This window comes from Polypterus senegalus, chromosome 16 (assembly GCF_016835505.1).
Source record: "Polypterus senegalus isolate Bchr_013 chromosome 16, ASM1683550v1, whole genome shotgun sequence".
Classification (NCBI taxonomy): Eukaryota; Metazoa; Chordata; class Cladistia; order Polypteriformes; family Polypteridae; genus Polypterus; species Polypterus senegalus.
In genome coordinates this window covers 16,249,965-16,268,579 of record NC_053169.1, presented here as the reverse complement: position 1 = coordinate 16,268,579, position 18,615 = coordinate 16,249,965, and the positions used below count along the sequence as shown (strand labels likewise).

The 18,615-nt window shown below is 37.5% G+C and overlaps 1 protein-coding gene across 2 annotated transcripts in view; it reads left to right on the top strand.

The window, feature by feature from the left end:
• The window catches only part of si:ch211-125o16.4 (neuroblast differentiation-associated protein AHNAK), a 30,991-nt gene extending 12,763 nt beyond the window's left edge, over window positions 1-18,228 (top strand). For both annotated transcript variants that reach the window (XM_039738004.1, XM_039738005.1), the window contains exons 2-5: window positions 827-888; window positions 3,651-3,783; window positions 6,467-6,645; window positions 10,661-18,228. In XM_039738004.1, coding sequence (XP_039593938.1) covers window positions 886-888; window positions 3,651-3,783; window positions 6,467-6,645; window positions 10,661-17,740 — 7,395 coding nt within the window. In that variant the 5' untranslated portion in view covers window positions 827-885 and the 3' untranslated portion in view covers window positions 17,741-18,228. The remainder of the gene's footprint in view (window positions 1-826; window positions 889-3,650; window positions 3,784-6,466; window positions 6,646-10,660) is intronic.
• Window positions 18,229-18,615: the final 387 nt, after the last annotated feature.

Below are 18,615 nucleotides of genomic sequence, written 5' to 3'. Positions count from 1 at the left end.
TAACAACATGCCACCCAAACAAAAAGGACACGTCAAGTAGGACAAAAGACATAGACACTCAAATCCTATATAAGCAACATCTCCTGGAAGAACGGTCAGCTCAGCAAGTAAACATCAACAAAAGAAAGGCTGAAAGACAAAAAAAAATACGAGCAAATAGATCGATTGTAAAAAAGAAAATGAGCGTCAGAATATTCCCCATATTGATTTGGTTCTATCCTCTACAAATTTACCCTTAACCATAAGAAGGCGACAATTTCCAGTTACATTAGCCTTTGCCATAACAATTAATAAAGCTCAAGGGCAAACCTTAGAAAAAGTTGCCATTTACTTGCCAGAGCCAGTATTCAGCCACGGTCAGTTATATGTTGCATTATTAAGAGTTAGAAGCTTTACAGATGTTGTTGTCAACGTTCTAGATGGTCCTGAACAAGAGTGTTTACAAAAAATGTTGTCTATAATGAAATTTTATTGAAAAATTTCCTGAGGTAAAAAAATAAAAACATTTTCCTAAATATCTTCTTCAGATATTGTGTATTACAGATTGTTATAAAGTTTTACACTAAGGCAATATTAATTATACTTACTGTATTGTCATATACGTTTCTATTTTATTTTTAATATTTTTTTACTTTAAGCTTCTTGCAAAAATATTTTTAACAAGAAAATTAAGACAACAAACAGAATGAGGTCAAGGTCCCTTGCCATTTAATATAGACTGTTCCTAATAATGTTTATGCAATACTGTTCTAGCGCCCGTTATTATAACGGGCTTAATGTCTAGTATTATATATTTAATTAATGCAGCTGTCTTTTATTCTTACAGATTTTTGCAGCTTTCTTCCTTCCAGTCAGGCACAAGTGTGAAAAGGAAATGCTGTAAAAATGGTAGGTGGTCAATATCTGCATAAGCTGACATATTGCAATAACTGATCTTGAAATGAGAGGATCTTATGCACTGCTTAGGTGTCCCAACACTGAGAATTTTTTTTAACATTAAATTACTTGGCCAATGATAAATCTGCCTCACTCAGCAGACAGTGACTGTGTTCTGTTCCTCACAAACGTAAAATCATAAGAAATGTTTTGATGAGAACAGGGCAGTCAGCTCAGCCTAGCAAGTCAATCCTAATTCAATTAGTGCTTTTAAAAATATCATACGAGGGAGTGCCCCAAAATTCATGGAATTGTTAACAATACACTTATATTGTACAATTTACATCAATTCAGTTTTAGTCACATTCTAACTCCTCTCCTTGAGAAGCAATACACTTACTTGTTCCAGCACTTTTCCCATTCCTATTAACATTTCCTGCAGTTGTCTTTTGTTACTGTGTCTACAGCCCCTTACACTTTTTTCCTAGATGTCTAATATGGTAGTAAATCTTCTTCCCTTAAGTCTCAATTTTAATTTCAGTAACACAAAAAAAAATCACAGGGAGCAAGATCTGGTGAATACAAGTGGTATGAAGCAACAGCCACATTGTTTTTGTTCAAAATTCTTTGACTGGCAATATGTGTGAAGAAGCACTGTCTAGTCAAGGTAGGGTAGCATGCACTAGTACAATGTGTTGCCGCACCCACTACATAACGAAACAACTCGGGATCCCAGTTGGCAACCCCCCAGGCAGACAAGCGGTCCAGTCCCACTCTCCGGAAATGACCCTCTATCTGCCGCAGCCCAGTGTTACGTGGGTGACCCCTTGGCCTGGTCCAGCCACTCGGGTCTCCAACAATGAGGATCTTACGAGCCGGATCACCCTCGAGCAAACGCGCCACATGGCCGTAGTGCTGTAACTGATGCTTCCTCACAATGCAGGTCATGTGCCTCACTCGGGACTCCGTGAGCAACACAAAGTCAAACCAACGGTCCCCAAGGATTTTCCAGAGAGACACAGTATTAAAGGAGTCCAGTCTTCATCTCAGGTCACTGGATAGCATCCATGTCTCGCAACCATATAGCAAGACAGGAAGCACCAGGACTCTAAAGACTTGGACCTTCGTCCTTTTTTAGGAGTGCCACACAGCCCGTTCCTTTTGACCTCATGCTCTCCCAATCCGTCTATTGACTTCATAGGAAGAGTCACCAGAGACATGAATGTCACTGTCGAGGTAAGTAAACCTCTCGACGTGGTCAACACTCTCTTTGCAAACAGACACACTGCTGATGGTCGTGCCTAAGAGGTCATCAAAGGCCTGGATCTTGGTTTTTATCAGGACACTCGCAAGCCCAGATACTCAGACTCCTCGTCAGTCTCTTGAGCACCTGATCAGAGCCTCCATTGACTCCGTGAAGATCACAGCATCGTCAGCAAAGTCAAGATCCGTGAATCTTTCTTCACCAACAGATGCCCCACAGAAGCCACTGGACCCCATGACCTTGCCCAATACCCAGTCCATACAAGCATTGAACAGAGTAGGAGCAGAACAGACCCCTGATGAACCCCAGAATCAACTGGGAAGAACACAGAGGTTCTGCCTCCAATCTGCATAGCATTCACAGTACCAGTGTACAGGCCGGCCATAATATCCAGCAACCTCGAGGGGATCCCACAAACCCTCAGGATTGCACTGTGATGGTGCAAAATGCAGTTTTGCATGTGCCACTGACCTAGATATTTTTTTACCGATGCTTTCCCACAGACGCCTCAGCAATTTGGTGTAATGTTACTGATTAACAGTCTCTTCACAAGGAACAAACTCTTTGTGAACAAGTACATCATTGTCGAAAAAAGTGATCATTGTTGCCTTGATGTTTGATATGACCCGACATGCTTTTTTCAGGTTATAGAAAAAAAAATGCACATGATTGTAGAATAGATGTCAGAAATATGCATCTCCACTTGGCAGACTGATTAACAAGACTATAGGCAGGTGATTCCTTAATGTATAGTTGACAGCTACACACTACTCCCATCCTATTGAGCGATTCCGGGAATTTTTGGGTCCTCCTTTGTAGACTGAAATTTGATGATTCCAAGTAAATATTGGCAGAAATCAGTATGTATAAAAATGACTGGTTTATAAATTGCACAAAAATTACAAACAATAATGTTTTTTTATATTGCATCTTCTGCAATGGACTGGTGCCCTGTCCAGAATTAATTCCCTGACTTGCTTCCTATGCTAACTGGGATAGGCTCCAGCAGACCCTGTTCAGAACATAGCAGGTTGGAAAATGACTAACTGACTATATTGCATCTTTTGTGAAAAGCAAGTTTCCAGCATGCCTAATGTACAGCAAGTCCTGATGGCAGGGGGCATGATACACTCCACATATTTTGTGGTGGCTGAAGCTGCCAAACTCTGCCTTCCATTAAGTTTTTGGTGAACTACCAGGCTAAAAGTTATGGTCAGAACTTCAATTCAATTTCTTCTAATATAGCACCTTTCCTGGTGAGAGATTGTAAGATTGTTGCACATATTTAGTAAATTACATTTACTAAAAGCATCACACAGTGGCTGTAAAACACAAAATGACTCTCCATATATTTACACAAATATATACCATAACCAGCAGCCTGACTGACAAATAATTCACGGGGTCAAGGGGTATTAAATGGGCACAGTACAGGGGAAGGGCTGATTGGTGACAGACAAAAGATCAGGGGGACTTTACTTACCTATTTTTTTTTTAATTTTTTGTTTAGAGTGAACAATTCAGAACAAAAAGGTCCCGGAGCCTCTCAGACAGTCTAATTCTTGAAGATTCTGAGGATGGAGGTGTTGTTGTTAAGGATATCAGTGATGCTGGAGTTGCAGATTCCTCTGGAATTAAGGAAGGTAAAATACAAGCAATATTAAGTTTGTTTCTTTAAAAAGAAGAAGAAACAGAAACATGCAGGCTTCCTTCTTTGGCTTCACTCTTTAAATAGACAAACAGCTTCTACTGTAGCCTTCCCACCTAAAGAGCCCTCCACTTCCACCCGTTTGCTAGATCTTTTTGCCTATCAGAGTTTCATCAAGACTTCTCTTCCTCCTCATCTCCCTTTCTTACTAGATGGTGAAATACCTCATACTTGTTAGCTTAATTATGTAGCCACTAGTATTCTGGTGGAAAATTGCATGTTTCCTCCTAGGACATCAGTTTTCCATTCTCAGGCACAACGTATGACAAAGTGCAATATACCTGGCGCACTCTCTCTTCTCATACTGCACACAGACAAGTTTACTTATTGCCAGAAATTCTTCACCCTTTTTGGAGGTCTTATGTAGAACTATCCAATTTCTCTGCTAACCTCATTACAATAGATTTTTGATTTACAGTTATCTGAAGGGGGATATCTGAATGGTAATTTTCATTAACATCATAAGTAATGTGTATATAAATTTATATATACATACATACACTCAATGAACAAATTATTAGGAACACTACACTGATATGGGGGAGGCCTCCTTTTGCCTTCAAATCAGCCTCAATTCTTCATGGCATGGATTCCTCAAGATGTTGGAAACATTCCATTGAGATGCTGGTGCATGTTGACATGATTTAATCATACAGTTTCTGAAGATTTGTCAGGTGCACCTTCATGCTATAAATCCCCCATTCTACCACATCCTAAATGTGACCTACTGGATTCGAACCTGCTGAATGGTAAGGCTACTGAAGGATACATCTTTCCAGTCATCAACTGTCCAGTTTTAGTGTGCGTATGCCCACTACAGATTCACCTTTCTAATTTTGGCTGACAGGAATTGAACCTCACGTGGTCTTCAGCTATTGTACTCATTCCGCCTCAAAGTTTGATGTGTTGTACATTCTCAGATACTTTTCTGCTTCCCACAGTTGTACAGAGCAGCCAGCTGAGTTACGTGGTTTTTCCATCTGGTCACTCTCCTCTGACCTCTCTCATCAACAAGGTGTTTCCATCTGCAGAACTGCCAATCCATGAAAGTTTTTCTTCTGAGTAAACACTAGAGACTGTTATGCATGAAAATCCCATAAATCAGCAGTTACAAAAAATACTCAAAGAAACCCATTTGGAACCAACAATCATACCATGGTCTCAATCACTGTGATTGCATTTTTTCCCCATTCTGGTGTTTGATATTAACATTAACTGAAGCTCCTGACCAGTACCTGCATGATTATATGCATTTTGTTGCTGCCACCTGATTGGCTGATTAGGTAACTGAATGGATAAGCAGGTGTACAGGTGTTCCTGTTAATACCCATGGCGAGTACTGCGTATACCTCCTTGGGTTCATATCCTGTGCCTGGTGGATGTCTGTGTGGAGGTACATTTCTGTATCACTAAATTAAATTCTAATCTTGCCCCGATTGAGTGCGAGCATGAGTGTGTGTATGAGAGGGCCCTCAAATGATCTGCCAGCCTTCCTAGGGTGAGTTCCTGCTTTACACTTGATGCTGTTAAAATAGGCTACAACCACAAAGTGACCTGGCTTTCCAAAATAATCTGTTTTATACCTGCAAAAAGTACATGAAATAATTTAAATAATAAGAAACATGTTATTTTAAGATGAAAAGAAAGATATTCAAAATGTAAATTTAATGCTTATTAAAATATCAATAATTGTCAGTCAGTCGGTCATTGTCCAACCCACTACATCATAACACAGGGTCACGGTGGTCTACTGGAGCCAATCCCAGTCAGCACAGGGTGCAAGGCAGGAACAAACCCCGGGCAGGGTGCCAGCCCACCGCAGGGCAAATATCACTAATTGTTTCTCTGTAATAATTGATTGATTACATCTTTAACTGAAGAAGTGGCCTGAGTTGCCTCAAAAGTGTGCATATTGTAATCTTTTTAGTTACCCAATAAAAGCAGTCATTTTGCTTGACTTTTCTCTGTAATAATTGATAGACTACACAATTAATGACTTTTGCTGTAGTAGAGTCTTTAAGGCTTTCATTACTTTTTGAAAATCTTAAAATGTGTTGTGAATCACTAGGCAGTCTAACTCAACGATTAACAAGCACTTAGTAAAATCACTAGACAGCAGGTTCAAATTCATTCCCCGACTCACTTATAACAAACCCTATTTTCATACCCTGTACTACACCTGCACACAATTACATTTGGGTAAAACAATCTTTTCTACCAGTTGCTGAGACAATCTGCAGGAGGTGCTATGAGTATTTGCTGAGCATGCCACCAGGATGTGAAATGAAGATAGCTCTTCAGGAATAGACTTCAAGGAAAGCCATGGATGGAATAAAATAAATGACCATGATTTAATAATTCCTGGGAATCCACCATGGGAAAATGGAAACTGTTCCCAGAGAAAATAAAGTGTTTGATACCCTGCTTACCTTGTCCAGAAGAACCATTAAAGAAAATGGAGGATTATAGCGGATGATTACATTTTATCTAAATTACTTTGGAACCATTCCTATTAAGAAAGAGACTACACGGAATAAAATTCTACATGTATGCCTGTTGCTTTTTTATTGAACGCGTTTATTTACTTGTCTGTCGTTCACTTTTGTCTTTGTTTAAAGGGGATGAACTAGTTGGTGCCACCATCTATTTTGACACGCTTAAGAAGGACGATGTCCTAAAGCTCATGAAGCTTACTGACCAATACAATGCGCAAATGAAGGTGATTACCAAACGGCCCAAAGTCACTCCAGATGTTGCTTGGGAAAGCCCTAATATCAGCATTAGAAGACCAGAAGCAGTAAGTATAAATAAATGCCTGAATTGTGTGACTTTATTAACTGCTCACGCTTACTGTGCAAAATCTTGCAATTTTGGTTTTCAATTGTTCTCAACACACTCACATGCAAGAAGGCCTATGCTTACAGCATACAATATGTATTTTGTGAATGTACCCATTCAGTGTGAAAAACAGTAGTTATAAGGAGCCTCAGCTCCAAGGATTTAGCCGTTAGTGATTACTGTGCTGATAAGGAAGGTGGATATATAAATCAAAGTCACTTTTGATGAAAAATGTTGAGAGGACAAGCTTCCTTAACATAAAAATTATTATACCGTATATCTACTTATCAATAGAAATCTGATGTATGAAACTGTATGTTTTACAAATGCAGCAGCTAAATATTTAATTTTCAGACAAGGCAGTGTAACTCAGCTACTTAATTCTAAAAAAAATAGAAAACAACTAATTTAAAAGTATTTACCCCTCTTGAGTCAACAGCTTGTAGCTCTTTTTGCAGAAATTCCAACCATATTATTTTTAAGATGAGTCTCTAACTTTTAGAATTTGTGAATACAATAGCTTTTTTCCTCTTCATGATCATGCTGTATTTATTGAAAAATTGTTCCAGCGCACTTACAATGGTGCACTGCAATTTTCACCTCCTAACATACAATCTCAATTGAGTTGATATTCTTCCATCCATGATATTTTAGTGTTTAACTGCATCTATTTTGTCCACTACCTTGAGACCCTAGTGTAGAAAATCATCTCCACAACACAATATTTAATCCACAATGCCTCACTGTAAGGATGTTGTTCTCAGGATAAACTGTAGGAATAAAGATAGCACTTAGTTATGAAAGCATAAAAGTACAATCTGGTCTCATCAAACATAAGACTCTTTTTGCATTTTGTTTAACAGTCTCCCCCAAACTTTCTGACAAACAGTATTTAGTAACTTTTATTTTACCACAATGAAGTACAGAATCTTGTTTCATTCTCCAACATTAATTGCAGATGCAATTTTTCAGCTGCATTGCTCATTCAGTGTGACCACTTCCACAATGTGAAAATTTATATAGTCTTGCATCATGTCTTGCTAACTACACAATATTTATATGGGGATATCTTCAAATGAGGGTGTCTGCAGTGATAGATGAAGGAAAAAGATGGGCTAAAAATGTTGAAAGAGTTAATTTTATATATATTACTCAAAACTGAAGGACAGAGCACTGATAGAATAATCTAAAAGTACCAAGGTGACTGCTATGCTAAGAATGCTTTTGTTTATCTCATGTTCAAAAGCTGTTGCCTTTGTAGTGCGCTTCTATGTCAAACCTCACCATTTACAGGACTGCTAAGAAAATGCAGCTCCCCAAGGGAGTAGCCTTGGGGTATGACCTCAGTCCATGCCTCCCATAGGATCAATTGTCAGGATTGTGTCAATTGTTGATGTTTACAGCCATACAAGATCGTAAATTTGATATTTAGGTCCTGACTAAAATGACTGTGGTTTTGTGTAAAATGTCCCTTTTTGCTTATTAGCTGCTTTTGGATTTACTGGATAGTATTAGGACTGCGCAGAGCAATGCAAACACTGAATCTGAAAACCTAAGAGTTTGAAAAAGAGAAAATCCAAAACTGCAAGATTTGTTGGAAGCAAGAATTGGGTGCATTAAGCTGTCAGCGAGCTGTGTTATTTATCTAATTTGCAATGTTTTGCTCCACTTTTATATTGAATTTTTTTAAATAAATATCTGAGAATTTCGGGGGTTTTTTTGTTTGATTGCCAACATTTTGTGTTGATCGTTGCATAGCCGATGCCATCTTATTTACTGTTGTTAGGCTTGTTGCTGTTCATGCACAGTGTGTGACATAGTGTGTCATCATGCTCTACTTATTTCAGATGGCAGCATACAGCTTCTAGCATCCTTGCTTTGGATCTCATTTATAAAATCATTTTTTATTAGCAGTAGCTAGGGACAAATGTAACAAGCAGTATTAGGACCTTTTTGCTACATATCCTTCAATCAAGATTATGGGTTAGAGTTCTTAGTTTTTAAATTTGTCTTTTCTTGCTTTTCGTGGAATTTCCTACTCTTGCTTGTTCATAAACTATATTTAGACTGCTCCATTCTGGCCTATCGTCTTCTGATTATTTGCTCATTTTCTCTTAAGTCAGGAAATTCTGTATCATCACTGAGCTTGAAACCTAGTCAAGATGCAGAAAAAGGCAAAAATCTAAGTCGGGGCAGGAAAAAAAGTCAGAAATACAGATCGTCAATGAGCTAAAAAACATTAGTCAAAAAGCTTTAAAAAACAAAGATGCTAATCCAGAAAACAAAAGTACACTGAAAATAACCACCAGTTGTGTCAGGCACAGTTTTATCTTTTTACATTAAAGTAATACTGTATACAAAAATAATCTTTTTGTACATTATTTTCAGTTCGTAGTTTGTAGTGAGGGCCAAGGAAAAACTTTAATCTCACGTTTTCATTCAGAACAGTGATATAAAAGCTTCTGCCACAATATAAGTCAATGCTCATCAGAACTAGACAACAGCAAACAATATCAAAACGTCCATGAAAAAAATCTCACGTTACACATGTCACATTATCCATATGTGTAACAAAATATTGTTAAAGAGATCACTTCTGGAAAAGGTTCTTGTGAATGCACTCAGTAACTGCTTATTGATTGGCTAGCATTGTGTATAAAGTAATACTGACAGTGCCAAGTTCATTGGTGTGTACAACTAAACATTAAAAATTAAAGCAAAGTGAGTAAAAACATTGTCAAGGGCAGAGTACTCCTCATAGTTGTACATATACAAGATGCTTTAACAAACAGAAGGTCAGTCCACAGCCTGCAGTTAAATAATTGTAAGGTACACTATATGTGGATATGAATATAAATAAAACAATGGGAGGCAGATCTACAATTCAACTGATTTTTTGTGACTGAACACATTGTAGTTTAGCATTTTCCCCGAAGTGATTTCTTTAACACTAACAATATTTCAGTAAAAATAAATGTGTTTGGAATGTTGTGAGCATACAATTGGATGACGTCACATGTGAATTATGCAATGCAAGAAACATGAGATTTTTTATGTATGCTTTGATGTTGTTTGCTATTGTAGAATCTCAAAAGTAGGACACATCATAATGGCATCATCTTAAAATAACTGCGCTCCTGTGATATCAAGCAATGAAGTTACTCCTATGACCTGCAACAGCACCACTGCTGATAAACAAAATTGTTGCACCAAAGCTGCTTTGCAACAAAATGGGGATGATTGTAATTAAGTGAAAATGGTACAATGACATAATCGTAACAAAAAATAAAATAAATTATATGGACAGAAGCATAACAAATGTTAAAACTGGAACTGGAAAAAATGATCATGACAAATTGAAGTCACTACAGTTAGGCTAAATAACCTGTTCTCATTTGAATGTTCTAACTATCTGACCATTCCTATTCTCCTAGATTCTCCAAAATAATACTGAGTCAAGATTTGAAGGTTCCCAAAGTCCTACTCTCTACCACGCCACTTTATTCTATGTTTTTGTAACATTTATGCAAAATACGATCTTAAAAGTTTCCTTCTGTGTCCCTATGGCCTTGATGAAGAATTTATTTTAAAATAACAGCAGGGATCCATTGTATCAATTCCCTCCATAATTTTAAACACTTTGCTTAAACTGAAAAGGATTAACTCATTTAAATCTTTCTTCAAAATGTATTCTTCTCAGTCCCCGAATCAGCCTAATTTCTCTCTTTAGGACTTTCTTTAGCACTGCCTTGTCTCTTTTGTAAGATGAAGCCTCACTAGTGCATTATAAACAGTATCTCAAGAAGAATGTTCACTTTGACTTTAAATAGCATACATTATGTTGAACAATGACAATCTCAAGACTTTTGAGGATTTGCAACTGTGAATATAATTATGAATGGGGTCCCAGTTTTTAAAATTAATTTAAATTATTTGAAACTCTTATGATTAAAATACACTTTTATTTTTTCCAGATGCTAAGGAATTCAACATATGACAAATTATTTAATAACAAAATTAAGAAACATCTAAAGCTGTCATCTTCTTGTGAAAACATTTTTTCGGAACCATCATCTGGACTGAAAGATAACTTCAATGCTGATTTTAATGAACCTAAAATGAATCTAAAGGGCCCCAAAGTCAATGTCAACTTACCAGAAGGAAGCCTGGAGGGTCCAACGTCTTTTGATATTCATAATGCTGGAAATGTAAAACTGAAAGGACCTGACTCCTCTTTCGATGGAAGTTTAAAAACGCCAGATATACATTTTGGTGGTCCAAATATCAAGGGAGGAATCAATGCTCCAGATATTGATTTGAAGATGCCCAAAGCTGACATCAAAGGACCACAAATTTCCATGCCTTCTTTTGGAGGAGGAAAGGTTAAAGGTCCAGAACTAAATATGGATGGGAAACTAAACTCACCTGATGTAGACATATCTGGTCCAGATTTAAAGGGAGGAATTCATACTCCAGTCATTGATATGAACATGCCCAAGGCAGACATCAAAGGGCCAAAGTTTAGTATGCCTTCTTTTGGTGGAGGAAAGATTAAAGGTCCTGAACTAAATTTGGATGGGAAAGTAAGCACACCTGATGTAGACATATCAACTCCAGATATCAAGGGGGGAATTCATGCTCCAGATATTGATTTGAAGATGCCCAAAGCAGACATCAAAGGTCCAAAATTGAATCTACCTTCTTTTGGAGGAGGAAAAGTTAAAGGACCTGAATTAGATGTTGATGGAAAAATGAACACACCTGATGTACACATATCAGCTCCAGATATCAAGGGGGGAGTTCATGCTCCAGATATGGATGTGAAGATGCCCAAGGCAGACATCAAAGGACCAAAATTTAGTTTGCCATCATTTGGAGGAGGAAAGGTTAAAGGGCCTGAATTAAATATAGATGGGAAAGTAAACACACCTGATGTAAACATATCAACTCCAGATATCAAGGGAGGAATTCATGCTCCAGATATGGATGTGAACATGCCCAAGGCAGACATTAAAGGGCCAAAATTTAATCTACCTTCTTTTGGAGGAGGAAAAGTTAAAGGACCTGAATTAGATGTTGATGGAAAAATGAACACACCTGATGTACACATATCAGCTCCAGATATCAAGGGGGGAGTTCATGCTCCAGATATGGATGTGAAGATGCCCAAGGCAGACATCAAAGGACCAAAATTTAGTTTGCCATCATTTGGAGGAGGAAAGGTTAAAGGGCCTGAATTAAATATAGATGGGAAAGTAAACACACCTGATGTAAACATATCAACTCCAGATATCAAGGGGGGAAGTCATGCTCCAGATATTGATTTGAAGATGCCCAAAGCAGACATCAAAGGGCCAAAATTTAGTCTGCCTTCTTTTGGAGGAGGAAAAGTTAAAGGACCTGAATTAGATGTTGATGGAAAAATGAACACACCTGATGTAAACATATCAGCTCCAGATATCAAGGGAGGATTCCATGCTCCAGATATTGATGTGAACATGCCCAAGGCAGACATTAAAGGTCCAAAATTTAATCTACCTTCTTTTGGAGGAGGAAAAGTTAAAGGCCCTGAATTAAATATAGATGGCAAAGTAAACACACCTGATGTAAACATATCTACTCCAGATATCAAGGGGGGAATTCATGCTCCAGATATGGACGTGAAGATGCCCAAAGCAGACATCAAAGGGCCAAAATTCAGTCTACCTTCTTTTGGAGGAGGAAAAGTTAAAGGACCTGAATTAAATGTCGATGGAAAAATAAACACACCCGATGTAGACATATCAGCTCCAGATATCAAGGGGGGAATTCATGCTCCAGATATTGATGTGAAGATGCCCAAGGCAGACATCAAAGGACCAAAATTCAGTCTGCCTTCTTTTGGAGAAGGAAAGGTTAAAGGCCCTGAATTAAACATAGATGGGAAAGTAAACACACCTGATGTAGACATATCAACTCCAGATATCAAGGGTGGATTTCATGCTGCAGATATGGATGTGAAGATGCCTAAGGCAGACATTAAAGGGCCAAAATTTAGTCTGCCTTCTTTTGGAGGAGGAAAGGTTAAAGGTCCTGAGCTAAATGTAGATGGGAAAGTAAACACACCAGATGTAAACATATCAACTCCAGATATCAAGGGGGGAATTCATGCTCCAGATATTGATATGAAGATGCCCAAGGCAGATATCAAAGGTCCAAAGTTTTCTCTGCCTTCCTTTGGAGGAGGAAAGGTTAAAGGTCCTAATTTAAATGTGGATGGGAAAATAAACACACCTGATGTAGACATATCTGGTCCAGATGTAAAAGGAGGAATCCATGCTCCAGACATTAATGTGAAGTCACCCAAGGCTGACATCAAAGGGCCAAAGTTTTCTCTGCCTTCCTGGGGAGGAACAAAAGTTAAAAGCCCAGAGGTACATATAGATGGAAAGGTAAAGACACCTGATGTAAATGTGTCCTCTCCCAACATTGAAGGAGACATAAAAACTCCAGACATAGATATGAATTTACCTAAAGCTGATATAAAACCTCCTAAAACTTCAAAATTTTCTCTTCCATCATGGGGTATGTCCTTGCCAAGAGGGAAGAGTCCTGACTTAGATGCTAACATAAAGGCACCAAATGTTAATGTCTCCACTCCAAAAACCAAAGGTGATCTTAATGCACCTTCAGTCAACGTAAGTTCCCCCAAAGGTACTATTAAAGGTCCGAAATTTAAATTTCCCTCTTGGGGAAAAGCAAAATCACCAGATTTACACTTAGAAACACCTGATGCAAATATCTCTACTCCAAATATCAAAACACCTGAAGTTAACATAGGTGCACCAAAAGTAAAAGGCCCTGATGTTGATATTTCTGGTCCCAAAATTGAAGGTGGAATCAAAGTACCAAAATTTGGATTTAAATTACCAGAACTAGATATGAAAGCACCAAATAAGGACATTAGCATAAAAGGCATTCAAGGAGATATCAAAGAACCAAATGTAGACCTTACTGGTCCAGAAATTAATAAAAGTTTGGAAATACCAAAACTGAACTTGCCAAAGTTTGGAATTTCAGAACCAATATTACATGGCCCTGAGGTGAACATTGATGCAAAACTTCCACGTGGAAAAATTGATCTTCCAGATTCACAACTGAAAAGTAATCTTAATGCTGCAGACATAGAAATGAAACCTCCAAAAGGATCACTTGATATGAAGACTCCTGACATTGAGCTTGACGTACCAGACCCAAAGATGAAGTCTAGCAAATTCAAAATTCCTACTTTTAATCTACCTGGCATAAAAACTAACAGCCCTGAGTTAAAGCTGGGTGACACACATTTGCCAGATTCTGACATAAACCTCAAAGGACCTAATGTTGACATTAGAAAAATGCAGGCTCCTAATGTAAATATCTCTGGTCCCAAGATCAATAAACCTGATGTAGATATCAAATTGCCAAATGCTGAACTCAAAGGTCCAAATCTGGATCTGAAAGGCCCAAATGTTGAAGTTGGAGAACCAAGTGGAAAATTTAAAATGCCTCAGATGAAGATGCCCGATTTTGGAATATCCGGTCCAAAACTGAAAGGTCCTGATATTGATGGCAATGTAAAAGTTCCTGATGTAAATATCTCTGGTCCTAACATCAATAAACCTGATGTGGATATCAGTTTACCAAAAGCTGATATTAAAGGCCCAAATCTGGATCTGAAAGCACCAAATGTTGAAGTAGGGGAAGCTGGAGGAAAATTTAAAATACCATCACTGAAGATGCCAGATTTTGGAATATCGGGTCCAAAGGTCAAAGATCCTGATGTGAACATTGATGCTAAGATGCAGATTCCAGATGTAAGTATCTCAGGTCCCAAAATCAGTAAACCTGATGTAGATATCAACTTACCAAAAGCTGAAATCAAAGCTCCAAATCTGGATCTGAAAGGACCAAATGTTGAGGTAGGGGAACCTAGTGGAAAACTTAAAATGCCATCGCTGAAAATGCCAGATTTTGGAATATCAGGTCCAAAAGTAAAAGGTCCAGATATTGATGGCAATGTAAAAGTTCCTGATGTAAAAATCTCTGGTCCTAACATCGATAAACCTGATGTAGATATCAATTTACCAAAAGCTGATATCAAAGGTCCAAATCTGGATCTGAAAGGACCAAATGTTGAAGTAGGTGAACCTACTGGAAAATTTAAAATGCCATCACTGAAGATGCCGGATTTTGGACTATCTCGTCCAAAAATCAAAGGTCCTGATGTGAACATTGATGCTAAAATGCAGGCACCAGATGCAAGTATCTCAGGTCCCAAAATCAGTAAACCTGATGTAGATATCAGCTTACCAAAAACAGAAATCAAAGCTCCAAATCTGGATTTGAAAGGACCAAATGTTGAAGTAGGGGAACCTAGTGGAAAATTGAAAATGCCATCGCTGAATATGCCAGATTTTGGAATATCAGGTCCAAAAGTGAAAGGTCCAGATATTGAAGGCAAAGTAAAAGTTCCTGATGTTAATATCTCTGGTCCTAAAATCCATAAACCTGATGTAGATATCAATTTACCAAAAGCTGAATTCAAAGGTCCAAATCTGGATCTGAAAGGACCAAATGTTGAAGTTGGAGAACCAAGTGGAAAACTTAAAATGCCTCACATGAAGATGCCTGATTTTGGAATATCTGGTCCAAAACTGAAAGGTCCTGATATTGATGGCAATGTAAAAGTTCCTGATGTAAATATTTCTGGTCCTAACATCAGTAAACCTGATGTAGATATCAGTTTACCAAACACAGATATTAAAGGCCCAAATCTGGATCTGAAAGCACCAAATGTTGAAGTAGGGGAAGCTGGAGGAAAACTTAAAATGCCATCACTGAAGATGCCAGATTTTGGAATATCTGGTCCAAAGGTCAAAGGTCCTGATGTGAATATTGATGCTAAAATGCAGACTCCAGATGTAAGTATCTCAGGTCCCAAAATCAGTAAACCTGATGTAGATATTGGCTTACCAAAAGCTGAAATCAAACCTCCAAATCTGGATCTGAAAGGACCAAATGTTGACATAGGGGAACCTAGTGGAAAATTTAAAATGCCATCGCTGAAAATGCCAGATTTTGGAATATCAGGTCCAAAAGTAAAAGGTCCAGATATTGATGGCAATGTAAAAGTTCCTGATGTAAAAATCTCTGGTCCTAACATCAATAAACCTGATGTAGATATCAATTTACCAAAAGCTGATATCAAAGGTCCAAATATGGATCTGAAAGGACCAAATGTTGAAGTAGGTGAACCTACTGGAAAATTTAAAATGCCATCACTGAAGATGCCGGATTTTGGACTATCTCGTCCAAAAATCAAAGGTCCTGATGTGAACATTGATGCTAAAATGCAGGCACCAGATGCAAGTATCTCAGGTCCCAAAATCAGTAAACCTGATGTAGATATCAGCTTGCCAAAAACAGAAATCAAAGCTCCAAATCTGGATTTGAAAGGACCAAATGTTGAAGTAGGGGAACCTAGTGGAAAATTGAAAATGCCATCGCTGAATATGCCAGATTTTGGAATATCAGGTCCAAAAGTGAAAGGTCCAGATATTGAAGGCAATGTAAAAGTTCCCGATGTTAATATCTCTGGTCCTAAAATCCATAAACCTGATGTAGATATCAATTTACCAAAAGCTGATATTAAAGGTCCAAATCTGGACCTGAAAGGACCAAATGTTGAAGTAGGCGAACCTGGAGGAAAACTTAAAATGCCATCACTGAAAATGCCAGATTTTGGACTATCAGGAACAAAGGTCAAAGGACCAAGTTTTGACAGTGATGCAAATCTGAAAACTCCCGAAACAAGTTTAAATGTAAAAGGATCACAACCTAAGGGAGAAGTGGATGTTTCAGTTCCAAATATGCATGGAAAAATAAAAGGATTTTCTGCAGATATAAAGGGTCCTGATGTTGATATCAGTCAGCCAGATGTAAAAGGTGCAGATGGAAAGTTTAAATTTCCTAAATTGACATTTCCATCTTTTGGTGTCTCCAAATCCCCAAGTCTAAAGGCATCAGGTCCACAAGTAAAAGGAAATGCTCCTAATGTTGATCTGAATACTCCCGATGTCAGCAGTCCAGAAATTGAGCTTGATGTTCCTGATGCAAAACTAAAGGAACCAAAGATTAAATTCCCAACTTTAGACGGCTTCAGAAAACCTACAGTAGATTCTAATATAAATGTAAAAGCTCCAAGTGTTAAAGGTGAATTTGAAGCTTTGCAGCCAACCATTCATGGAGAGCTTAAGCAGCCAAAAGCTGATTTATCTAGAGGCAACACTGAAGCTCCAAAAATTACCATGCCATCAGTTTCAATACCAGAAATAGATGTTGGTACATCAAAACATAAAGGTGCAATTGCCATATCTGCACCAAAGGCACAAGGTGACCTAAAAGCACCCATTGCAGATGTTCAGGACCCAAAATTAAATATGCCAGGCATACATATAAACACCCCCAAACTAGAAAGTAGTATTGAAGCTCCAAAAGTTAATATTAACATGCCCAGTGTGAAAATAAATGGATCAAAAGCTGCTGATTCCAGTTATGATGCACCTTCTTTGGAGGACACAGAGAAAAATCTAAATAAGTCCTCTCCAAAAATTGATATTGAAGCTAAACTCCAAAAGTTAAAAAATGATTTCTACTCAAAAGGAAAGGTTACACCTCCAAAGGCTAATGTGGATGTAGATCTTCCAGAAATTAAAGGACCGTCACAGTTTTCAGGTCCAAGCATAGAAGGTGCAATTAAGGATGCAAGCACTCCAGGCATCCATCTTAATGCTAGCCAAGACAGTGCAACCAAACCCACAAGAGGCACATTTAAAGTAAATAAACCTGCTGCAGAAGCTGACAAGAAAAATGATGGAGGTGACAAACCAAAATCAGCCTTTAACTTTTCTGATATTTTCAACATAGGTGGTAAGAAAGGGTCAGCAGATATTACAACAGATAAGCCAGAAACCCCATCAACTCCACCACAGTCTTTCAAGTTCAGATTACCCGAAGTTGAGTTTGGAAAATAACTTCTCTAATCACTGTATGGTTTTCTTTATCTGGCTTATGAAGGTTAAGCAACTATGATATAAACACCAGAAGCCTTTTGTATAAAAATAAAGATTATGTATTTATTTTGATTTTTTAGGTTAATATTCTATTTTATTTTAAAATCAATATTGTAGTATGTGATTTTTTCATGAATCTGAAAAGTCAAGGTTCTGGTGTTAAATTTTGTTTGTTGTGGAACCATGAACATAAACAATTTAGTTATTTTGGACTATACTGTACTCTGCAATTAAGATATTCTAACATGTGTTTAAGTTTATTATTTTATTAAAATGTAGATTATTAATATAAAATTTATTTGGAACCTGTCATGCTAATATGTACATAGCAAAGGATAGTGTGGGATACTGAGCAATAAGAAGAAAATTCTCTCTTCAATTTTAAGGCAAATACATTGTATATATTCTTCTGTGAAATATTTAACAGAATAAAGGGTGTGCTGTTCTGATTTGTCTTTTTTGCACTCTACAGATATAATGTATCCTTTATAAGGTTACATAATAAAATTCTTCAGAATATAATACTATATATACTTTTTTATCTTTTAAGTAGTATGTAAGAATAGCTTATGAACAAGAAAACAACTTGTGAAAGAGGAACACACAATTAAAAGGCATTTCTCTACCATTATACTGACATATCTCTGTACAATTCAGCTGGTATTGAAGTATATACAATATTTGCTGGCATCCATTTTCTCCACTGCAGTTAGTAACACTCATGAGCAGGATGATAATATTAAGAAAATGTTGAGTGGTGGCAACAAAACGTAAGTGTATAAAATTAACTGAAGGTAGTTGTAAAACCACAACGTGCCAATGTGACTTTGTGTTTA